This window comes from Danio rerio, chromosome 23, assembly GCF_049306965.1.
Source record: "Danio rerio strain Tuebingen ecotype United States chromosome 23, GRCz12tu, whole genome shotgun sequence".
In the NCBI taxonomy this organism is placed as follows: Eukaryota; Metazoa; Chordata; class Actinopteri; order Cypriniformes; family Danionidae; genus Danio; species Danio rerio.
This window is the reverse complement of record NC_133198.1, coordinates 567451-592871: the sequence shown is the minus strand read 5'-3', so window position 1 is coordinate 592871 and position 25421 is coordinate 567451. Positions and strand designations below refer to the sequence as shown.

The window sequence follows — 25421 nt, the reverse complement described above, 5'->3', positions numbered from 1 at the left end:
GGGTTACTCTACAAATATATTTTATTATGGCTAGAATAAAAGAACACATTTCCCAGTGATGGGTTGCGGCTGGAAGGGTATCCGCTGGGTGAAAACTTGCTGGATAAATTGGCGGTTCATTCCGCTGTGGCGACCCCGGATTAATAAAGGGACTAAGCCGACAAGAAAATGAAAGAATGAATGAATGTTATTATTTAGAGGGCGGAAAACTAAATAATAAAAAAAACACACAAACCAAATAATACACAACATCTTCCCTGATGGTTATTAATTATTCTATATTTATTTTTCACCATGAATACATACATTACATGAAGTAAATAACATCTAAAGGTTTTAACCGTGGCCAATCACATTCATCCATTCATTTTCTTTCAGCTTAGTTCCTTTATTCTTCAGTGGTCACCACAGCGGAATGAACCGCCAACTATTCCAGCATATGTTTTACGCAGTGGATGCCCTTCCAGCTGCAACCCAGTACAAACACTCATTCACACACACACACTCATACACTATGGCCAGTGTAGTTGATCAGGTCCCCTTTAGCGCATGTGTTTGGACTGTAACGCCACATTCACACAGGCCGCCAGTGTCAACGCTTCCCATTCACTTTGAATAGATGACGTCAGGCGTTGCCAAACTGCATTGTGGATCCGTCAGCGCCGCTTCAGTGGCGTTGCTCGCTGCGGAAGTTGCGACTAGCTCAACTTTTCAAGCGTCGACGGAAGCGTCAGCCAATCAGATTGCTGCATGCAAATACACCAGCTAGACAGTGGCCTATTGCTGACTGAATTTCATTGGCTGATGCTGCGATGACGATCACTTCAGCCCCAACTTCAGACACGCCTTCTGTCAAACATTGACGCTGAAGCCTCGTGTGAATGGGGCGTAACCGGAGCACCGGGAGGAAACCCACGCCAACATGGGGAGAACATGCAAACTCCACAGAGAAGCACCAACTGACCCAACTGGGACTCAAACTGATAATTATTAGGCATTTCAAGAAGCACTTAAAAGCACAACGATTCCAGCGTTTGATGTTTCAGATTACTAATATTATTTAGATGGGGCGTCACGGTGGCTCAGTGGTTAGCACAATCGCCTCACAGCAAGAAGGTTGCTGGTTCGAGCCTGGACTGGGTCAGTTGGTGCTTTTGATTAACTAAACTGGCCGTAGTGTATGAATGTGAAGGAGTGTGGATGGATGTTTCCCAGTGATGGGTTGCAGTTGGAAGGGCATCCGCTGTGTAAAAAATATGCTGGATAAGTTGGCGGTTCATTCCACTGTGGCGACCCCAGATTAATAAAGGGGCTGAGCCAAAAAGAAAATGAATGAATGAATGAATGTTATTATTTAGAGGGCGGCACGGTGGCTCTGTGGTTAGCACTGTGGCCTCACAGCAAGAAAGGTTTGAGTCCCAGCTGGGTCAGTTGGTGTTTCTGTATGGAGTTTGCATGTTCTCCCCATCCTCCGGGTGCTCCGGTTCCCCCCACAGTCCAAACACATGCACTATAGGGGAACTGATCAACTACACTGGCCGTAATGTATGAGTGTGTGTGTATATGAGTGTGTATGGTTGTTTCCCAGTACTGGGTTGCAGCTGGAAGGGCATCGGCTGTGTAAAATATATGCCGGAATAGTTGGCGGTTCATTCCGCTGTGGCGAATTCTGTTGTGTAGATTCAGCACTGAATGATGCATGACTTCATTATTCATTATTAACGTGCAGCAGGTTTTAAAAGCTGGTTCTGAGATTAATAAGATGTGGATCTTGTGCACAGATCATGCTTTGACTTTAAAACTCTTTATTTTGTGACTGAAGGGTCCGAAAGGAAAAGCAGGTAAAGCGGGCGCTGCTGGAAGCCCAGGACTGCCAGGCCTGCCCGGTGTGGATGTAAGTCAACAATGGAGGATTTTTCCCAATCTGGCACCCTTTTACTGTGTAAATGAAATCTATTATGCATTAAAAAACTGCCTTCTGTAGGGTTTGACTGGTCCAGACGGTCCCGCTGGCAAAGATGGACCACCAGGAGCACCAGTAAGTCATTTATTTAACTTCATCACTCCTTAGCAATTAAATCCTAATCTAATAATGCCAGACGATCTGTCATTGGAAAGGTTTAAGTCTTCTGAACACACACGTTACCTTATGTAAAACACATTTACCCTCACTCTACATCCTGTGGAGCATTTACGGTTACATATTTAAAGCATAGTGTTATAATCTAAACATTAGGCAATCGTAACAAACTATACATCATTTAAAGGAAAAGCATTTCCAGGTTTCGTATCTGGGGATTTTTTCATGATAGATATCACTGAGCAACAGTCATTTATTCATTCACAACAAGAATACTCAGAGTGGTAAAGCATTACTTTGCTACAGCAATCCACATTTCAGATGCTTTAAGGGGCTAAATTCAAGTTAAATACCATCAAACTGCACATACTACTTTAATATTGTATGTCTACTTTACAAATATTGTCAAAAGTGTGATAAAATAGGGTTCATGTTCCTGAAAACACAGGAGACCTTATATGGTCATCCGAATGTAACCTGGTGGTCGTGTCTAGTACTGCAAGGCTGAGAGCACTATATGTTTTGCTCGTCCAGAAAATGCTTCTTGACTTAGGATTATTTAGATATTTGGACTAGAAACGAGATGTAATAAAGCATTGTGGTTTATTGGTTTTAACACATCAGCAATAGAAGGCATCTCCAGTAAATTAAAAAGCAATGTAGTTAAACCACCATATAAAGCCGTCTCATTCTGCCAGCAGCTCTCCCGTAATGATGATTGTGAAATATCTTGATGTTGTGGGCTAAAGCCGTCTCTCAGGCCAGATTTAATGAGGTTCAGGTGACTTTACACGAATCTCTGCTTCTTCTTAATCCCGGCTGGAATGTGAACTCTTCCCACCACAGGTTTGATTTTAATTAGTCTTCAGGAATAGGCAGAAATCAGGATAACTCTGTGTGACTGGGAAGGTCATGTGATGAGATTGGAGAAAATAAAGAGCAATATTAGAGTCCTTTATTTCACTGCTCTGTTTTACACTGCAAAAAGTTTAAAGTAAACTAGATTATTAGACTTTATATTTACGAAAAGAATAAAACAGTACATTTTAAGATAATACATAAAATATGTATTTTACAAATCCTGTTTTAGCCAAAACTGTACATGAAAGCAGAGCTAAATATAAATGCTTTACACAATAGGGGGGAGATCTCCTTATCCACCACCAGTGTGCAGCATCCACCTGGATGACACGACGGCAGCCATTTAGCGCCAGACCGCACACCACACACCAGCTGATTGGTGTAGACAGAGACAGAGTGATGATATGCCAATGATGATATGGGGAGGGTTAAGAGGCCATGATGGACAGAGGCCAGTGGGCAGATTTGGCTGCAGTACAAGACATGACCACCAAGTGATATTCAATTTCCATAGGTGAACATACAAGAGCGCCCCCTATGTTTGAAGGAATGTGAACTCATTTTTCATTCATTCATTTTCTTGTCGGCTTAGTCCCTTTATTAATCTGGGGTCGCCACAGCGGAATGAACTTATCCAGCATTATGCAGCGGATGCCCTTGAACTCATTTGTATTTTTTGTCAATGTTTGTAAACTAGATTTCTAAAGTAGTCGTGATATTTGATTTGAATTTAGCTTCTAAGAGGGAGAGAGAAGATGGAGATGCCAAGATGCGCATACAGTTGAGATGTTCTACAGTGTGCTGGTTATCCACTCACACACATTTCCATGATCACATGATCTCTTATAACACAATCACATCACCTTTTTAATGCACATACTGGAATTTGTTCGGTAAGAGTGTTTTTCTCATCAAATAAAAAGTTTATCCTACTCAGCTATGTGCATATGTTTTTTATGCGCATTTTCTAAACTTATGCGCATCTTGGCGTCTCCATCAACCGGTTTTTATGCGCATCTCCACAATGAGCATTAAAATAGGTGGATGGAAATGTAGCTTATGATTGTTAAAGTGACAGAGGTCATTTTATAGTATGCAATAATAACAATGACACAACAACCTCAAAACATCAATTCTGAGTGTGCCTCACACAGGTGAGTAGGCTTTACAAACCACCTGTAGAAAACACTCTCTGTCATCTCTGACATTACACATGGGACGATAATTGTTTTCAAGGTATATCGCGGTTTGAAAAAGTCAAGGTTTTAGAACCGCCAATATTTCTGTAATATCGTTCCTAAGGTATGTGTAAGATTTTTTACTTATTGTTTTTTTAGGACAGCAGAGTATCTCCTGCAGAAAAATATCAAATGTTTTTATTTGTAAAGAATTAAAAATATTTTACTGCTTCAACATATTACAAATGTTTCAAGAAATTAAATATATATTGTGTACAAAGGGGAAAACAAGTTTAGTTTTTTATCCAGACATTTAAAAAGAATATATTGTAGAGCAGTAATCTCAATATCATAAAACTATGACATTCTTATCCAAGGTTATCACACCGTCATAAACTTATACCGGCCCATACAGAACAACAAAAAAATAATAATTATATATATATATATATTGTGCATTTATGAAATGAGATGTGAGTGGGTTTGACAAACCACCTGTAGAAACACTCTCTCCATGTGCAGACACTTTCTTATAATCACACTATATCTCTAGAAAAACATTGTGCATTTCTGAGTGTGTCCCACACAGGTGAGTGGGCCTGACAAACCGATTGTAGAAACACTCTTCTCTCTTTGGGGTCTGTTTTCTGTTTCTCATCAGTTTAACGTCAGAGACTTATTTCTCCCTCTTCTTCTTATTTGTTTGCTGTTGTAGGGTGACTCCGGACCCCCTGGACCCGATGGACCCCCTGTATGTGCCACGCATCAGTAAATCCACAGTAAACACAGTCATATATCATATTTAATATTCAGCCGATTTACAACAGCACACAATTAAATGCCACGTTTGACAACTCTAGTGCTGTATCTGAAATCACCCCTTGTTCACTGTTCCCTACTGTGGTCCACTAAACTGCTTTACTGTCAATCTCGTGCATCCGCCATCATTGTAGTGTTTTATACTTTTGACCTGCGTTTATAGGTCTAATACAATTATGTTTGTTTTGTTTACTTTTGTTTAGTTTGCTTTTGTTTGTTTACTGTTGTTTTGTTTACGTTTGTTTTGTTTACTTTTGTTTAGTTTGCTTTTGTTTGTTTACTGTTGTTTTGTTTACGTTTGTTTTGTTTACTTTTGTTTAGTTTGCTTTTGTTTTGTTTACTGTTGTTTTGTTTACGTTTGTTTTGTTTACTTTTGTTTAATTTGCTTTTGTTTTGTTTACTTTTGTTTAGTTTGCTTTTGTTTTGTTTACTGTTGTTTTGTTTACATTTGTTTTGTTTACTTTTATTTAGTTTGCTTTTGTTTTGTTTACTTTTATTTAGTTCACTTTTGTTTTGTTTATTTTTATTTGTTTACTTTTGCTTTGTTTACTTTAGTTTGTTTTTGTTTTGTTTACTTTTATTTTGTTTACATTTGTTTTGTTTACTTTTATTTAGTTTGTTTTTGTTTTGTTTATTTTTATTTGTTTACTTTTGCTTTGTTTACTTTTGTTTTGTTTACTGTTGTTTTGTTTACATTTGTTTTGTTTACTTTTATTTAGTTTGCTTTTGTTTTGTTTATTTTTTTTGTTTACTTTTGCTTTGTATACTTTTTTTGTTTACTGTTGTTTTGTTTACTTTTGTTTCGTTTACTTTAGTTTGTTTTTGTTTAGTTTACTTTTATTTTGTTTAGTTTTGTGTATTTACTTTTCTTTTGTTTTGTTTCATTTACTTTTGTTTCAATTTATTTTGTTTTGTTTAGTTTCGTTTACTTTTGTTTGGTTTAGTTTACTTCTGTTATGGTTTAGCAACCCAGCTTGTGGTTCCAGAGCTCTAGCTAATTTGGTTCTTTAATTTGTGAATTGGATTGAAATATCAGAATTAACTGTGCTGGTGTTTATTTTAAGTGCTGGTGGCAATAAAACATAATGACATCAGCTGATTAATATTGAAATATCAGTCATGTAAGCAAAATCGAGTTCCACCATTTGTAGCTTTAGTTCAGGCTCACGCTTTTATGTGCAATTTTTTTGTTTTATTTTAGCTGTTAGTGGATTTACTTTACATGACAGCACAGTTTTTTAATCCCACTATATAAGACTTAAATTACTATGTAAAATTATTTAAATTAATTTTGAGAGGTGGTCTGCTTAATAGCTGTCAACACTCAAATTTACATTACTAAATAAAGAGTATAAAAAGTTTCTCCACAAATAAATCTCTTGATGTCAGATCTTTTGTTTACGTTTGTTTAGTTTTGTTTACTTAAGTTTATTTTTGTTTTGTTTATTTCACTTTTGTTTACATTAGTTTGCCTTTGTTTTATTTACTTAAGTTTTGTTTTGTTTACTTGAGTTTAGTTTACTTTAGTTTCCTTTTTGTTTTGTTTACACTTGTTTACTTGTGTTTACTTTAGTTTACTGTTGTTTTGTTTACTTTACTTTGGTTTTGTTTCGTTTACTTTAGTTTAGTTCACTTTTGTTTTGTTTACTTTACTTTAGTTCACTTTTGTTTTGTTTACATTAGTTTACTTTTGTTTTGTTTCGTTTACTTTAGTCTAGTCTACTTTAGTTCACTTTTCCATCAGACCACCATAATTAGTTTTACTCTCTAAAAATAATGTATATTGAATATACAGTGTGGTGCAACAATAAAATGTCAACAGCTCTTTTCTCTCATTGTTTTCAGGGCAGAGGGAGGCCAGGAGCTCTGGTGAGTGCATGTCAAGCACTAACTAAAAGAAGACTTATGTTGAAATAATGGCTAACAATTTCTAGCACTATGATTATTCACAGAGGATGCTGAAAAATGCAAATGTCCAGAGTCAAGCACTGGTTTTGTGTGTGGATGTGTTTAATCACAGGGTCTCGCTGGAGCCAATGGTCTTCCAGGAGGAGCGGGACCCCAGGGTCCGCCGGTGAGTGCACATTTAGTGGGATATTCATTAGTAAAGCGTTTGGTTGTTCTGCTTACAAAGTCTTCATGTATAGCGAATGCACCATGAAGCGACTCAGCTGACTCTTAAAGGGAATGAGAGACGAGACTCTGATTGGTTTAATGCACGTTCTGCTCAAAACACACCCAGAACTCATGAAGAGAATCAGCACAGCCCTGTTACATTATGCTCCTGGTGCACCAACTGTTTTTCCCCTCCTTAAAATAGTGTATTCAGACATGGCCACAGTGCTTCCGCGCCAGCTTTAGACTGCGCTTAGATCATTAAAATCAAGCCCTTAACGTTTATTAGTAGTTTCCCGATCATTTTTAAAGATATATATTACAATCGGATTCTTAAAAACATTAAAATAACATACCAAACATGTTTCTCCAGCACTGGTCCTGTTGTATGAACAAATGTTTGGTCCCGGTGACAGGTTTCTGTGGTTGTTTTTAGGGTCCTGAGGGTCTGCCAGGACTCCCTGGTCTCCCAGGCACAGACGGACCTCCTGTAAGTACATGCAGCGCCCTCCAGAGGAGCAAATGTGCACAACACTTTACATATAATAATCATCATGTGCTCCTCTTTTGGGTTTAGGGACTTCCAGGAACTCTTCCTGAAGGCAGTGGAGATCTTCTGGTATGTATTATGTGTGTTGTGTTGCTGTTTTTGTATCATGATGGAACCGATAATCATCCTGACTGTTCAAATTCGCCCATATACCACTATCCACATTCATATGTGTGTCTGCTCGTCTGCACTTTTTGACTGTTTGGTGAATAATCTAGTGAATAAATAACACATGGGTCAGAGTATGCTCCATTCAGCCAGTTTCATTTGTCAGCTTTGCATTTAATTAAAGAATTAATGAACTACTGAGGCACAGAACACTGTTTATGTCTGATGTTTATGTTTTGTGTCCGTGTAGTAAGCAGGATAAAGCACAGCAGGAAGGTTGTTTTCTCAGAATAAACCCTTCAGTCTTCTACAACAGTGCTGCGCTTCACATCTGGCTGCTGATAAACATGTCAGGCTTTATTCTGAGATAACAACCTCCTGGATCTGCTTTATCCTATCATATTAGCTAGGATGATGCTAGTTTTATTTGCTTGAGGATTAATCGCGTTGCTTTACCTGTAGTGTCCTGCCATCTGCCCTCCGGGTCCTCCTGGACCTCCAGGAATGCCTGGATTTAAGGTATTTGACCACAGCAACAATAGATCAGCTCTGGAGAGAACAATATAGGTCTTTTATTATTAAGGATATGACTGTGTTTTGCTTCAGGGTCATACAGGCCATAAAGGAAGTAAAGGAGAGTTGGGGAAAGATGGTGAGAAGGTGAGATGCTGTGATAGATTGAAGCACTATGCTCTTACTGAACCTGAAGCAGGGAATAACATGTTGTGTTGTGTTTTTATCCACTCATTAGGGGGATCAGGGCCCGCCGGGTCCACCAGGAGTCCCAGGAACTGTGGGATTACAGGTGAGAATAATTCACAATAGGGCTGAACAGTATACTGTTTGAGCATCGATACAGCAGTGCGTGCATCTGCAATAGTCACATCACAGGATTAGATTATTAAAGAGTAAAAGAGAAAGATATTCTTGAATATGCATTTTAAAAAAATGAGTTATACAATGATCACCATGTTATTTTACGTTCGACTGTTCAATTTCTGTCCTTGAATACTGTTAGACTGTTAGAAAAGCGTAAAGCACTGTTCATTTATTTATTTACTTATTTATTTTGCTTGTATTTGTTATAATTTATGCAGATGCACAAAATAATGTTTGCAAATACAGCTATTCAAATCATCTGGGGAAATGTTATACAAATCGCAGTACATGTATCGCGATGTTCTGTTTTTCCAATATCGAGCATCTCCATCTTACCTTTGGCCATGCTTTTAGACCAGGGCCCGGTCTTTCAAAAGGTTTAATCCAGATGAAATTGATCCGGATTTAGTAATCCTTTTTTTGCAATCCGTGATCGCGTAATCCAGTTTGCTTTTTAAGCCAGTTTTTCAAAGCAACATCAGATTGGCTCAGTCTGATCCGGAGAGGAAGTTTTCAGGATCACTAAATCTGGATAACCAGTGCTCAAACAGGACATCACAATGTAGAACTCTAGATATGTAAAGAGCGACAAGTAGAATAGCCAGTGTGGGGTCAGTATAACCTTATTTTTATTAGAAATGAGACACACACATTAAAAAAATAAATAAAAACAAGAAAAAGCCAGCCCATCCCAACACAAACACTGTACAGTGAGGATATTTATAACAAGTTTCAAATATAGATGTATTGAATTAAAAAAAAGACTTAATATCAAAAACTCCACAGTAATGTCAGACTTCCTCATCTGATGTGGAGAGAGCAGCTTGTCTGAGCGTGATCTCAGGTCTGGTCTCGGTTTGCTGCAGTTTGGTCAGGGTCAGCTGTTCCTCTGCAGATGAAGCTTTGCTTCTGCACTTTCAGTCTGTTTCTGCAATTGTTGAAAGTGATTTTAAATATCAGTCATTGCCATTCTTTGCTTTTTTTGGTGATTCTGTAATCATTGCATGCATCACTAATAAATATTCTAAATTGAAAATATTTTCCATTGTGATGAATATATATATATAATCAATTAGTGACCGAATAAAACGGATTGTTTTTGGTCAGTTTTGACAGCTGTTTGGGGGATTATTTTATGAGCCCAAACTCTTTCTACTTTGCTGTAGGCCTATACTGAAAGGCTGAATATGTTAAAGCCTGTATCACTGTAGCCTGATGGATGAACAAATAAAATTACAACCTTATAAATAGTTCTCCCTGCATTCGCGTGGGTTTCCTCCGAGTGCTCCGGTTTCCCCCACAGTCCAAACACATGCGCTATAGGGGAATTGGGTAGGCTAAATTGTCTGTAGTGTATGAGTGTGTGTGTGTGTGTGTGGATGTTTCCCAGAGATGGGTTGCAGCTGGAAGGGCATCTGCTGCGTAAAAACTTGCTGGATAAGTTGGCGGTTCATTCCGCTGTGGCGACCCTGGATTAATAAAGGGACTAAGCCAACAAGAAAATGAATGAATGAACCTTATAAATAAATAGGATATGTTGTAAAATACTGCATGATCCAAATATTGCATTGTTTAATACATTTTTGAAGTTTTCATTACATTTGATGCACATGCTGAATTCACCCTCCTGATGGGATCAGTTTAATCCAGATTAAAAGTGATCCAAATCCTACAGAAAAGGTCAGAAAAACCTAAAGTTTTAATCTGGATCAGAACCAAGATTGGATTACGTGATCTAATCCGATTATGTAATCCGTTTTTTCCTTTGAAAAATCCATTTTCAAGATTTGATCCAATCCCTCATCCAAAATCCCAGTGGATTACTTTTGAAAAACCGGGCCCTGGTGTAAAGATGTGTTTGGGCTGATGGGCTAAGAAGTAGACATTCCCATTTAAACCAGCTCATTAAAACATCTGTTGTGTTCACGTTTGACCACTTTTCTGCAGCGAGGGTCTGTTGATAGTTTGACAGCATTATGAGAACGCCCCCTGCTGGACAAACATTACTATCTCCCGCTGAGGGCTGAGTGATTTATTATTTTCTTATGCTAAAAAGACCAATAATTGTTAATAATAATAGGATATAGTGTTACTAACCAATGAGAAACACGCCTGAGCTGTGCTTCTGGAGAATTCCCTCATAGAAAGATCCGCCAAAAAGGAGAAATGTTTGGATTTGTGCTGATTGTAGCACCAATGACCCAAAACACTCTACAGTACCTATAACTGTTAGTGCGTTTGTGAGCTTTATTCAGTTTCTATTCTGTTTTACAGATTAAGTGCAGTTACAGTATAAATCGGCATGCAAAGTCAAAGCAGAAGAGAACAGATTGATTTTCCCTACAAGCAAATATTAATCTAAAAACAAACTGACACCAAATATACACTTACACGCTATAATGCAATCACCAAAGACTGAATCTCTGAGGAATATCCACAAGATAAATCTAAACATGGCAGAGTTGTAGCTCTGACAGAGACGTGAGGGATTAATTGGCTGAAAAACACACAGAATATGGATCATAAGTGCACACAATCTACAGTTTATGATCATATCTTGGTTTCGTTTTGTTGATATGCGATCCAAATATTGGTAGCTTAAAATGAATGAAAATATGAGCGGATTGTGCTTCATTTTTGGGTGAACTGTCCCTTTAAGTAGGGAGATGTTTCAAATGTCTAAATGTTTGGATGATGGATATATATAATACTAATACATATTTATTTTAATGTATATTTGTGGAAATGTCTACATTTTGGCACTCATTCTCTTGTTCTCTGCTTTATTCAAGGGCTCTCGGGGGCTGAGAGGGCTGCAGGGTCCGGTCGGAGCAGTAGGAGACAGAGTAAGACCTCAAAATCCCCACACTACACACAGCTGAAGGAAAACTATCCGCCCTCCTGTTTGAATTTTAAAGTATTTCCCATATGCTGTTTCTCAGATTGAGGAGTTGTTCACAGTGTTTCCTCTAATGTTTGTTCTTCTGGAGAAAGTCTGATTAGTTTTATTTGGGCTAGAATAAAAGCAGTTTTTAATAGTGTTAAAGTCATGTTAAGCTCAATATTATTCACCCCTTCAGCAATATTAGTGTTGGATTGTCTCCAGAACACACAACTGTTATACAATGACTTGCCTAATTACCCTAACTGTACCCTAATTACCCTAGTGAAGCCTTTACATGTCACTGTAAGCTGAACACTAGTGTCTTGAAGAATATCTAGTCTAATATTATGTGCTGTCATCATGCTGAAGAGAAAAGAAAATTATTAATGATTAAAACTACTACTGTATGTTGAAATATATTTTTAAATATTTATTTTGATATATTAAAACAGATTGAACAGTTAGATGCACTCACTGAATGATCTCCGCACTCTCTGTAGGGAATACCTGGTTCCAGAGGAAAGCCTGGAATTGCTGGCATTATTGGGAAAACCGTGAGTAACTGCCCTTTGTTTTAAAGGTTTATTCTCAATAAGGTTTAGGTCAGGGCTACGGTCTTTATGTTGTGAATAATATTTGCCCTGTGTATCTTAAATAGGGGGATGTTGGAGAAAAAGGACCTCAAGGTTTTAAAGGGCCCAAAGGAGAGATAGTAAGCACTTTTTATCATCAGATCCTTGTTCACACTGCAGACCTTTCCATTTCTGTAGTATAAGGTTGACTAACGTTATCAACATCATCCTCTAAACAGGGGAAAATAGGCCCCAAGGGCGTGCCTGGAGGTGCAGGACCTAAAGGAGAACCTGTGAGGAACATATTTACAGCTTATCATTATTCAAAATATTACATTTATGTCTGATAATAATGCTGTTGTGTTGCCTAATTGTAGGGGATCCCTGGCAGGGACGGGAAGGATGGAACTCAAGGCCTGGATGGTGAAAAGGTGATAATCAGTGTGTGTTTTAAATGCGAATGTCTTTATTTATGTATTAAACACCAGCTGACTGTCAGTGTGTGTGTGTGTGTGTGTGTGTGTATAGGGAGATGCGGGCAGAGCTGGAGTGGCTGGTGAGAAAGGGCCCAATGGTCTGCCTGTACGTATTACCCTCATGTACACTGTTGAATAGACGAGCACACAGATATATACCCACGCAGAGAAGTCATGATCATAGAAATCAATAATGGGATTGTGTTTGGAAGTCTTTGAAATCAGCGTGGGAGATATTTTAAAAGGTTATTCTGACTGTGTCTTGATGCTGTGGTTTGTATCTTGCAGATTTGTGTGAGTGTGTTCGTGTGCATGTGCTCGCGTGCTCACGTGTGTGTGTGTGTAGGCTTTTACAGACTTTGAGTTATAAGCTTAAATATTATTCCAAATCTTTTCCAAATCAACATATTGTGTGTGTGTGTGTGTGTGTGTGTGTGTGTGTGTGTGTGTGTGTGTGTGTGTATCACAGCACAACTCCAGCAACTGACTCTCTCTCTGTATGTCCTGCAGGGTTTGCCTGGTAAAGCAGGAGCAAAAGGAGCCAAAGGAGGAGTCGTGAGTATATCGATCATTATTATTCTGATTATTAATACAGTAAGTTATATTAAATGAGGGGTAATGGTCTCCTCGTGTGGCAGTGGTGCTGTATAACACTGCTGAAGGAGTTTTTCTTTATAAATACAGCATAAAAGATGCATTATTTATAAATGTGTAATTGTTTTATTATTATTTTACATATTATTTAAATCGTGATTGTCATTTTCCTTTCTGCATCATTCTGTTTGATGTTTGGGAATTATGCCGTATGATTATGTATTTATTTTCATTTCTGTCCCGTTGCTGCATCGTCAATATGATTTTTTATTATTGTTTGAGTAATTAATATAATTTCCTGTACAGTTTAGTTATTAAATGAAGTCACGTCGCTGTGAGACTAACACAAGATCAAAACGTGAGCTCTCTGTACAGAGATGTCAAATATGGAGCAATCGCTGGCTTTATTGATGTCTAATAATCTTGTTTTATCACCTCACGACAGCATTTCTCATGTTAAACTCTAGTGTGACGCAGCTTTACACTGATTATATTTTGTATTCTTCATCTGACAGATTTAGTGTGGTGTTTGTGTCTCTGAATGAATCATATTTTGATCTGTCATGCTGTATAATTGACCAATTGATCTCTCCTGCAGGGTAATCCAGGAGAGATGGGAGAAGCGGGGCCGTCTGGAGAGCCAGGTATACCTGTATGTATCAGTTTCTGGCAGCTGTAGTGTATATAATGTATATAATGCATGATGATTTCAGCCAGTGGTGCTAAATCCTCTGGAGCTATAGCTGTGGAAGACACTGTAAAAATGCTTTATTGCTCAGAGTTTCTTGTCCAAATATCCAGAATTCTTAAATCAAGGATCATTTTCTACACAAGCAAAACATGTAGTGTTGTTTTCAGAAATAATGAGTCAAAATGAAGAGAGTTTTCCCCTAAAACAAGCAAAATAATCTGACAATGGGTGAAGCAGAGTAAGCTTATATAAAAAACAAGATTATTTCGCTTGTTTTAAAGTAAAACTCACTTATTTCTGACAAGTTTCTGATATATATAGTCTTATATAGAATCTTTGTCCCATATATATATATATATATATATATATATATATATATATATATATATATATATATATATATATATATATATACATATATATATATATATATATATATATATATATATATATATACATACACACACACACACACACAAAAAAAAAAAAAATATATATATATATATATATATATATATATATACATACATACATACATACATACATACATACATATATATATATATATATATATATATATATATATATATATATATATATATATATATATATATATATATATATATATATATATAAATAATGTTTCTTGATTTTAGAATTTATAGATATTTGGACTAGAAAAAAGACAAAAACTCTAGGTAGGAAGCATTTTGTATTGCAGTTTTTACAGTATAACACTGTATAAGATTAAAGTCCAGAAGGTATACGGCTGTGGCCGAAAGTTAACAATAATTATTTATATTATAACATCAATACAATTACCGTACAACAATAATTACTGTTTTTACATTACTCTGAGGGTTGGAGTAGACATTAATAAAATACAAATAATGGACAATTGAAAGGTGCAGTATATGAGTTTGACACCCAGTGGTTGTACTAGGTATTGCATTTCTGGATCAAAACACATGCAAGCGCAGGTTGCCAGATTGAGGACCAACAGGAGTTTGCTGTTGCTGATTTAAATCATGTTTTACCTAAAAGCAGCGGCACACGATTGAAGGAATATTCTCCATATTAAAGGAGTCTTTGCCCTAAACAACACCTGGAATTGTTTTATTAGAAACAGCTTCTGTTTCTCACAGCTGGACAACAGAAAACTGACAATGATCAGCTCAGGTACAGCTCATGTGCTTTATTCAGTGTTAAATGCCAATAAAATCAGTGTGAATGCTGATTTACGTGATGTTTATTGCTGTACTTCTGACAGCAGCAGCAGCAGATAGTTCAGCTCAGATCTGGAGAATAAATGAAAGAGTCTGAAACTGAGCTGAGACTCAGAGCAAACCAACACATATCAGTGATTCAGCATCTACATTTAATCATGCTCCGGCATATAACGCACATGTTCACAGCAGAATATCTGACTTGAGCGTTGTTTTTCAGATAAACAGGAATGCTCACTAATTTTTAAATATCTGTCAATATTTTATGGTATTTTTATGTTTTAGTCAAAAACTTACATACAGCACCTTTAATGCATATATTAATGACTACCGGCCTCAGCTGTATCCCTTTTAGCACTATTCCCACATAATAAGTAAATTTTTGAAAAACGTTTAGTAAATGCGAGTCCTCCCTCAGGGTGAGATCGGCATCCCTGGAGAGCGAGGAGAGGCCGGAGGCAGAGGTGTGGCTGTGAGTATACACTACTAAACTCTTTAAAGCTAGGATTAATAAACTGCTTTAATCCTGAGTATTCTCATATGATATCTGCATGTTCATTAGGGTGGCGTTGGAGTACCTGGAAACACTGGACCACAAGGTGTGAAAGGATTCCAGGTGAGCTGCGCATGTGTGCATTACTGTACAACAGTGTGCGATACAACTGTTATCTCCTAATGAAGTGCAATGAACTCAATTGATTCAGTTAACTTGCGTTTGTATCTAGATATATTGCTAACTGGGGATTTAGTGAGCTTATACACACTGCAAATAATGCTTTACTTGTTTTTTACTTACTTCGTTTTTGTCTTTTTTATAGTCCAAATATCTACAAACTTTTAAATCAAGAAGCATTTTCTAGACGAGCAACACATATAGTCTTGTATGAGTAATAATGAGTCAAAATGAAGAGAGTTTTTTATTAAAACAAGCAGAATAATCTGACAATGGAGGATAAAAGAATTATCGTATGTCAAATTGGAAATATATAGACCATTCTGCTTGTTTGAAGGAAAAACTCCCTTCATTTCACCTCAATAATTCTGAAAACAACACAATATTTTGTGCTTGTCTAGAAAATGCATCTTGATTTAAGGCTTTTTAGATATTTGCACTAGAAACGAGACCAAAACGTAAAGCATAGTTCTTTTAGAAAAGTGTTTTGCAGAGTGAGTGTATATCTGCACACATTTACATGAGTAAATAAACAGACTCAATGATGGGCTAAAAACTCTACGTATATTTCAGTGCATGCAGATTCAGCATGGGCCTGGTCATGACAGACGTTATTGAGCAAATGCAATATGTTAAAGGACATAAAAAAGGGAATATGGTCTAATGCATATATGTTGAAATAATTGGTAATGATGGATGAATTTGTGTGCAGGGTGTGAAAGGAGCTTTGGGAGATCCAGGTCTGCCTGGTCCAACTGGAATCAGAGGCGGGTTTGGAGAGCGGGTCAGTCATGCACAATAATCTCTCTCAGTAATTGTGTTTGTTTGTTTCTAGACTTTATTTACCCCTAAGCAGGACGTTTTTTGTATTTCAATATAGTGTGATGCAGTAAAGAATTTAAAAACAGTCAGAATTATTCACCCTCCTGGGAATCTCCTTTCCAGATATTTCCCAGATGCTGTTTCTCAGATTGAGGAGTTGTTCACAGTGTTTCCTCTAATGTTTGTCTTCTGGAGAAAGTCTTATTTGTTTAATTTGTGCTAGAATAAAGGCTGTTTTTAATAGTTTTTAACCCATTTTGAGGTCAATCTTATTAGCCACTTCAGCAATACTAGTGTTGGATTATACCCAGTAGGGTAAGCTAAATGATCCAGTTTTTGCTTTGACATATTTTTTCTCTAACCCCATTGTCAGATTATTTAACTTGTTTTCAGGAGAAACTCACTTCATTTTGACTCATTTTTTCTGAAAACACACAATATATTTATTACTTGTCTAGAAAATGCTTCTTGATTTAAGAGTTTGTAGATATTTGGACTAGAAGCACGACTCTGAGTAATTGCACATGTTTAACTCTCTCTCTCTCTCTCTGTGTGTGTGTGTGTGTGTGTGTGTGTGTGTCTTAGGGACCAGGTGGAGCTGGAGGACCTAAAGGAGACATGGTAGGATGCAGATGATGATGTGATGAAGAACATGATCAGTTGTGTGTTTTGTGTAGTGATTTAGTGTGTGTGTTTCAGGGAGTTGCTGGAAGTGATGGTCTGCCGGGAGAGAACGGAGAGCCTGTAAGTAAACCAGTCGGACGTATAAGCACAGTCATGTTCAACTCAAACATGTTCAATATATTAAAGGTTTTCTTTTATCTCAGGGTCCGTATGGTCCTGTCGGACAGAAGGGAGAGGTGAGATCACATTCATCAAATCAATCATTTTCATTTTTTCCACAAATGTCGACATGTCGTTACATGTTTTATTTTACATTAAAACCAGAACAAAATGATCTATTGAAGCATTATTATAATATTAATATTAACAGTAGTTACTGTATATATTTATGTATGCCTTTTTTAAGTGACTTTTGCTTAGAAGAGGAAACTCTGGTGCTTCTGGTGTGAATACATAATTATAAATGGACACTTAAACGTGCACGAATCTCAACCAAATACATTTGTTAGTTTTTATACTGTTCTCTGTATTATAGTTGTGTTAGAGGAAAGCATTTGTTTTATTGGTTAAACTACTGACCACATCTGTGTAAATGAAGACATTTGTACACACTTTTTACTACAAAATTGTTTATAAATCAATATTTGTACGGATTTGTAGTTAAAACGAATGAAAATAATTTATTTTCTGAAAATAATGCTCTGAATGACGGTATTTGTTTTTGCAATTTGGAAGAAATTATATCAGGCAAACCTTTTTAGAATAAATTATTAACATTTTACTTAAAAAAACAGCACTTGGGTATTTTCTGAGAAGTGCTCTATTAATGGTTTCTAGAGGTGTTTATCCATTATTTGTCTGTTTAGTAAATTGGCTATAATCACAAGATGATTAAAATAGATTTACAGTTCATATTAAAGTGCAGAATACTCCATTTTATTTAAAATAGACTTTATGGAGTTTCTCTGGGTCCAAAAGACATGCAGCATCAGTGAGTGAGCAGAACACAACAAAACTGTCGATGTGTGTAGAGGACTGTGATGATCTTCAGCAACAACTACTGTCAACTTACTACAAAACAGTGTGTGTGTGTGTGTGTGTGTGTGTGTGTGTGTGTGTGTGTTTTTATATATATATATATATATATATATATATATATATATATATATATATATATATATATATTACAAATATAAATAGAGTCAGTTGAGGGCAGGTTTATTTATTTTTCAGATATTTCTCAAGTGATTTGTCTTTTATAATAATGTTTTAGGGGTTTTCACCTTTATTAATAGGACAATAGAGATTTTTACAGACAGGAAAGTGTGGGGAGCAGAGATAGGGAAAGGATCGACAAAAGACCTCAAGCCGGGAATCGAACTCGGGTCGCCACGAGCACCTGGGTGCTGTATGTCGACGCACTAACCTCTAAGCCAGTGGTTCTCAAACTGTGGTACGTGTACCAGTAGTGTTACGTGGGCTTCCTTCTAGTGGTACAAGAAGGAATCAAATATGTCATATGTACATGCTACATATATTTAAAAATTTATTTAAAAAGTGATTTATATATGAATATGATGAAATGAAGCCTATGTTTCCAGGTGTTGATAAATAGGCTACTATGTTAATTAGACTTTACAGGAGTACAGGAGGGTTTTTTTTTCTTTTTAAAAAGTAATCTGTAATTTTTAACTTTTAAAAGTACATTTTAATTTAAATGTTGACGTTTTGAGTGAGTAGTTACGCTACTGTATTTCAATACTGGTCATTATGGTGGTACTTGGAGAGTTTTTTTTTTCTGAGGTTGTGCTTGATAAAAAAAGTTTGAGATCCACTGCTCTAAGCTATTGGCCCCGACTTCAAGTCTTATTTAACAGATTGAGGAGTTGTTCAGTGTTTCCTCTAATGTTTGTTCTTCTGGAGAAAGTCTTATATGTTTTATTTGGGTTAGAATAAAAGCAGTGTTTAATAGTGTTAAAGTCATGTTAAGGTCAATATTATTCGCCCCTTCAGCAATATTAGTGTTGGATTGTCTCCAGAACAAACCACTGTTATACAATGACTTGCCTAATTACCCTAACTTTACCCTAATTACCCTAGTGAAGCCTTTACATGTCACTGTAAGCTGAACACTAGTGTCTTGAAGAATATCTAGACTAATATTATGTGCTGTCATCATGATGAAGAGGAAACACATCAGCTATTAGAGATTTAGAGAGTTATTAAAGCTATTATGATTAGAAATCTGCTCTCAGGTAAACAGAAATTGGGTGAAAAAATGAAATAATAATAATAATAAAATAAAATAATAATGTATATATTGTCGTCAATGCTTTTGACACTGAACACTTTTGAGTCCAAATGCATACAATATACTATTGTCATGTTTACTCTCCCTGCTATAGCCTGGTAAACATGGTGAACTCGGATCCAAAGGAGTCGTAGGACCCCAAGGAGAGACCGGAGCTAGAGGAGTGCCCGGAAAACCAGGACCGATGGGACTGCAGGGAGAACAGGGCTTCCCCGGGGTTGCCGGAAAAACAGGAGTTCCTGTAAGTCAACGCCTGACACTATACAGCCACCCCAAAATCACTCATTATGTAGACTTTAAATTACGTTTATTCAACCAGGAAGATTTTATTTTGACACAAATGACAGGCGTCTGCCAGAAGATATTAAGATGATGTGTAAGAAGAGGCATTAATGTGGATAATCAATATTTCTCAGCTTTTATTTACATTTAAACAAAAACTTTAAAGTCTGAATGAATTCTAAGCTGCTACCTTTTTTTGTTTGTTTTTTTCGTATTGTAAAGAAGTTCCTATAGAAACAGAATATTAATACGGAATATCTAGTGCGAGCTGATTGGATGTAGAAAGTAGGCGTGTCTTTCAGAAAGATGGGGAAAAGGGTTTGGGGTGAGTGATTACCACCTAACAGACTCCTCCTCCTCACCATATCTGTTTGTTGTCTGAACGGACAGCTGGAGGGGCGTGGTTAAGTTTGTTAGCCCCGCCCAATACCTCTAAGCAACCTAATCGGATTATTTAACACAAACAGGAAGTGCATTTGCAGATTTCAATTAAACATTACAAGAGCAAACTATTGTTTTCCTCTTAAACACTAGCAATGTGAGCTAACAACATCAATATGCTTAGTTTACTTTAAGTCTTGATAGAAGAATAGTTTGGGGCTTGACTCTATATGTGTGTCTCTGTAGTGATTTTGATGGTTGTTATTGCTGGGATTGTGTTGCAGGGCAAGCTGGCGAGTGAGCAGCACATCAGGGAACTGTGTGGATCAATGATTGATGGTATGAGCTGAGTTACACTCTTACACTGTAAAAAACATTAGCTGACTTTACTTTAAATAAGAGAGTAAACGTGTTGCCTTATCATTATTAAAGGTCCATTCTTTTCAGGTTTTAGTAATAGTATGTTAATCTGAAGAACATTTGTAGATATAAACCTGATATAAACATGTAAAGCTTGCAGTTTGTCACTTCCGCCTAAATGGATCAATGATTTTTTTCTCATCACTTCATACTTCAGTTACTCAGATCTTCTGACCAATCAAATGCTCTCTAGTATCAGACATGCCCCGCCCCCTTCATCTCATTGGTTGTTCATTTGATGTCCTTGAGCTAAACCACTCTCACTGGCAAAGTTTGAAGAAAAGCTAAATGCTATTGGCTGCTTTTTGTTAAAAGGGGGAGGAGTTACTCTATGTCCCGCCCCCTCTCTTCATTTTTCAATTAAGATTACATCAAATAAAAACATGCACATTTCAAAGCACTTCACAGGACTATAAGTAAACAAACAGCATAATTATTAAAGTTAAGTTAATGGATTTACTGACTTATTTTAAAGTAAGATCAACTTATTGATTTTAAGGCAACGGGTTTTTCATAGTAAAGTAGCTAATCATTTATTTGAGGAGGTTCCTGAAGCGGTTTATGTTGTCCACAGATCAGATAGCTCAGCTTGCCGCTAACCTGAGAAGACCTCTGGCTCCTGGGGCTGTGGGACGCCCTGGACCCCCTGGACCTCCTGGAGAGCAAGGAGAAGTGGGATCTATTGGCCACCCTGGATCCCTGGGCCCACCAGGATATAGAGGACTGCCTGGAGATCTGGGTGATCCTGGTCCTAGAGGTGAGAAGACGACCACATTGTGTTGTTATTAGTTGTGTTTCCAGTGAAAACAGCTGATCATTGTTAGTTTACATCAGCTCATTAAATTATACAATCATACAGCTTCTGATGTTATTAGTGTACTTTAACTGTGGAAATGAGGTCAGATTGAGCAGATTGTTAGTTTGTGTTAATGATGTTGATAATGAAAAGAGCGCCAAGGTGACTCTGCAAGATTTATTGTCAGATCTACCAATTCTATACACTTTATTTCTTTAAAAATAATCGGTATTAACTTTATGAAACTTGGAACAACTTGAAATCCTTACAGTAATTATTAATAACTGTATATATATACTGTTCATTCTGCAGGGGACGTCGGTGAGGCAGGTGATAAGGGGCCGATTGGTAAAGCAGTTGAAGGGCCCACTGGAGACCAGGGTGACCACGGTACGTATGGTCTTTATATAATAACTACATTAAGTACAAATATATATCACCAACCTGATTTCACCAAATACGACATGTTCCTGCATTCACATCTATGATGATCCTGGACCAACATTCCAATCAGCCAATCAGAATTAAGGGATGTGTTTACAGTTTATGTTAAGTTTAGGCTTATGGTTAGGTTTATGCACTTCTACTTGATTGTTATCCAACTCTTTTTCCCTTCTGATATTGAGTATAATATACAGGTATGGTTGGGTTTAGCTATGGATTACATTTTCCAACAAAAATGATGCTCCAGGATCAACATAGATGTTAATCCAGGATCGCATCATACTTGGCAAAATCATGAAGTGCAAATATATATACAGTGGTGTGAAAAAGTCTTACTGATTTCTTATTTTTCTGCATGCTTGTCACACTTTAAGGTTTCAAATCATCAAATAAATGTAAATATCAGTCAAAGATACACAAGTAAACACATCATGCAGTTTTGAAATGAAGGTTTTTATTATTAAGGGGAAACAAAATGCAGAACTACATAGCGGTGTACAAACATAACCTAAACTGAATTCAGGAATGAGAAACCAGAGTTCTGTAGCCACACACAGACCTGATTACTGCCACACCTGTTCACAATCAAGAAACCACTTAATTACAAGGTGAAGTAGACCAAAAGATCCTCAAAACAGCTAAACATCATGCAGAGAAAAACATATATTATAGAAAAAATATCAAATCCAAATTTTAAAAAAAGAGGAAAAATCAAGAAAAGCAAAAAATGTAACAATTTAGTTAAAATTTTGTAGGTTGTAATTTATTTTTGCAATATTTAGCTTGAATTTAATTGTATTATCTTTTAATTTCTAAACATGTTTGGTGACTAAAATATTATTTTAATTAATATATAAATTTTATTAATCTGTTTTGTTTAAATACACCAAAATACATCATCTATATTCACTGAGAAATGCAGGAAAATATTCATTTTCAAAATGGGCTAAATTCAATTATGAAAAAATAGTTTTTGTTTTGCCTTAATAATAAAAACTGCATGATATCTGTGCTTCATCTAGAACTGCACATCTATAATCCTCTTAGTCTATGCTGACATGATCTTCAGCAGCTCAAACACTCTAATGGCTAATGGACAGACGGCTGCTTCTCACTCAGGGCTGCTGTTTATGCTAATGAGATGGAGAGATGGGCACTAGTGGGCGGGGCTTTCCCCCTCTGATGACACGTACAAAGAGAGAATGTCAATCACAGTGTTTCTGCATCAAGAACAAACACAATTAACTCATGATCAGCATTAGAGACCGCTGCTGGAGATACACACACACACTGCTGACACACACACACTACTGGGTTCACAAATCATTTGTACTTTAAGTAATGTTCGTGTAATTGTTTGTGTCCATCAGGTCTGCCTGGTGTGGATGGCATCATTAAAGATGGCCGTGACGGAGCTCCTGGAGACCCGGGAGAGTCCGGAGAGCCAGGCAGAAGCGGCCGACCGGGACACCAGGGATCGCCGGGAATCTGCGACACAACAGCGTGTCAGGGCGCTGCACCTCACGGGAAATCCTCCAACCCCAAGAACCATTAACCAAAATAATAACAATTCCAGGAGTGCTTTTGGAGGAAAACAGAACTGAAGAAGAGTCAGCGGATCCCGATCAGCACTGCAGATCTGAGCAGATACTGATTCAGGGGAGTCTTCAAGAGCGTCAAAACGTGTAGATACAACCAAAGACTGATTCATCACACTGTGCTGATGTAGAAGAAATATATGTACTTATATTTCAGTCATCAACAACATGGTTAGCAGTGTCTTTGTGCAGCACAATTTCAAGTGTAATGAAGTGCAACTCTGAGCTTCATGAGGGATTTTACGGTGTCTACACTGCAAAATACTCTTCATTATGTTGAGTTTTAGTCTTGTTTACTGTTTAAAGAATTAATCATTCTTAAATCAAGAAGCATTTTTTTGACAATTAAAACATATAGTGCTGTTTTCAGAAATAATGAGTCAAAATGAAGAGAGATTTTCCTTAAAACAAGCTAAATAATCTGCCTATAGGGTTAGCTAAATAATGTTATTTCAAAGCAAAAACTTGATTATTTTGTTTGTTTTAAGAAAAAACTCTCTTCATTTAAAATCATTATTTCTAAAAACAACACTATATGTTTGGCTTGTCTAGAAAATGCTTCCAGATTTAAAAATATTTAGATATTTATACTATAAACAAGACATAAACTCTTAAGTAATTCCGCATTTATTGCAGTGTACAATATGAGAAGCTGGAGCCATCTAGAAATGAACACAGAAACATTGGATGTATTACTGCAAATTGATTTTCTTTGCCATTTTCTTTGATTTTTTTTTTATTCTCAATGATTTCTTAAGCATTTCGACATCAACATTGGATTGAAGCATTGGTTGCGATGCTTCAGACACACTTACTGTAAAATACGTCATCAGACATCAGTGGGCTTTATCGACCCCAATCCACTAGATATTGGTGCTGTAACTATTAAATATGATTTTAAATACTATTTATTATTTCTGAGTTACTGTTGTGTGTACAGTGAGGTTCTATAGCATGATCATTGTAAGAAAAACTGAATAAAGCCACTTTTCAGGAAATTACTTCTAGAGCGCATATATCTCTGAACATCTCAACTAAACACTAATAGTACATTAAATATATGATAACTCTTCATTTAAAGTTCACATCTGTCATAAATTTAAACGTACACTGATATCACTGAGGGAAGAGGAGTCTGCTGCACTGTTGAGAATCTCCACTGTGCTGTTTGATCTCCTCTAATAAATGAGTCAGACGACCAAGACCAAACGCAATGAACACGGTGGCTTTTGGAGGAGTGAGACGGGAGAGCAGACAGATGCTCAAGACAGTTCTGGAGGGAATAATAATAAAAGAATAATACTGAAGCACTGTGTTCAAAAACTACATTGTTGACAGTCAATTAAAAAGTGCTAATGTTGTTTTGAAGATCACATGCGATTTCTGACCAAAAATATTTAACAAGCATAATAAACAATATAAGAACTCTTGTTACAATGGCTGTGGTCGCTATCGCTTAATGAATGTGCGAATATAAATCCAACTTTACTCAATGTGTGACGGATGTGCTCCAGTTTCCCCACAGTCCAAACACATGCGCTATAGGGGAATAAATAAGCTAAATCGGCTGTAGTGTATGAGTTTGTGTGTGAATGAGTGTGGATGTTTCCCAGTAATGGGTTGCAGCTAGAAGGGCATCCGCTGCGTAAAATATATGCTGGAATAGTTGGTGGTTTATTCCACTGTGGCGACCCCTGATGAATAAAGGGACTAAGCTGAAAAGAAAATGAATGAATGAATGAATGAATGACAGATGTGAAGTTGCCACTTGTGTGACTTTGGTAAATCAGGCCCCAAGTCAAACCCACCCCCCTTCTGACAAAGTCCAGAATTCGGCCCTTATTTCAGCTCATTGGTCCTATTTTTGACAGTGTGCCATCATAAATGACCAATAACTACCAGAAGAACGCTTTAAGAAAAATAACCAATAAGAGAGGGCTTTTATTATTTAAATGGACACGTTCTGACTGAGGAAATGAGTTGAACTGATTTGCATATTGGCTACAGTTTTAATTTTTTTTTGTTTAATTGTTTTTT

At 36.8% G+C, this 25421-nt stretch overlaps 1 protein-coding gene and 1 long non-coding RNA gene across 2 annotated transcripts in view; one reads left to right on the top strand and one right to left on the bottom strand.

Moving 5' to 3' along the window:
* col9a3 (collagen, type IX, alpha 3) overlaps positions 1-24382 on the top strand; it is a 29240-nt gene extending 4858 nt beyond the window's left edge. Inside the window, exons 4-32 of the mRNA NM_001305573.1 lie at positions 1823-1894; positions 1985-2038; positions 4835-4870; positions 6784-6807; positions 6959-7012; positions 7490-7543; positions 7631-7672; positions 8174-8230; positions 8318-8371; positions 8463-8516; positions 11383-11436; positions 11975-12028; positions 12133-12186; positions 12286-12339; positions 12424-12477; positions 12575-12628; positions 13033-13077; positions 13715-13768; positions 15452-15505; positions 15596-15649; positions 16419-16490; positions 17114-17149; positions 17228-17272; positions 17356-17388; positions 19558-19704; positions 20411-20465; positions 21121-21303; positions 21655-21732; positions 23157-24382. Of these exons, the coding sequence (NP_001292502.1) occupies positions 1823-1894; positions 1985-2038; positions 4835-4870; positions 6784-6807; positions 6959-7012; positions 7490-7543; positions 7631-7672; positions 8174-8230; positions 8318-8371; positions 8463-8516; positions 11383-11436; positions 11975-12028; positions 12133-12186; positions 12286-12339; positions 12424-12477; positions 12575-12628; positions 13033-13077; positions 13715-13768; positions 15452-15505; positions 15596-15649; positions 16419-16490; positions 17114-17149; positions 17228-17272; positions 17356-17388; positions 19558-19704; positions 20411-20465; positions 21121-21303; positions 21655-21732; positions 23157-23341 (1866 nt within the window). The 3' untranslated portion in view covers positions 23342-24382. The remainder of the gene's footprint in view (positions 1-1822; positions 1895-1984; positions 2039-4834; positions 4871-6783; positions 6808-6958; positions 7013-7489; positions 7544-7630; positions 7673-8173; positions 8231-8317; positions 8372-8462; positions 8517-11382; positions 11437-11974; positions 12029-12132; positions 12187-12285; positions 12340-12423; positions 12478-12574; positions 12629-13032; positions 13078-13714; positions 13769-15451; positions 15506-15595; positions 15650-16418; positions 16491-17113; positions 17150-17227; positions 17273-17355; positions 17389-19557; positions 19705-20410; positions 20466-21120; positions 21304-21654; positions 21733-23156) is intronic.
* Positions 2666-8502, bottom strand: LOC141380610 (uncharacterized). Its single transcript, XR_012398917.1, has 3 exons — positions 8410-8502; positions 7410-8260; positions 2666-2981 (listed from the first exon to the last, which is right to left on the bottom strand). It is a non-coding gene; the product is annotated as an uncharacterized lncRNA (long non-coding RNA).
* Positions 24383-25421: the final 1039 nt, after the last annotated feature.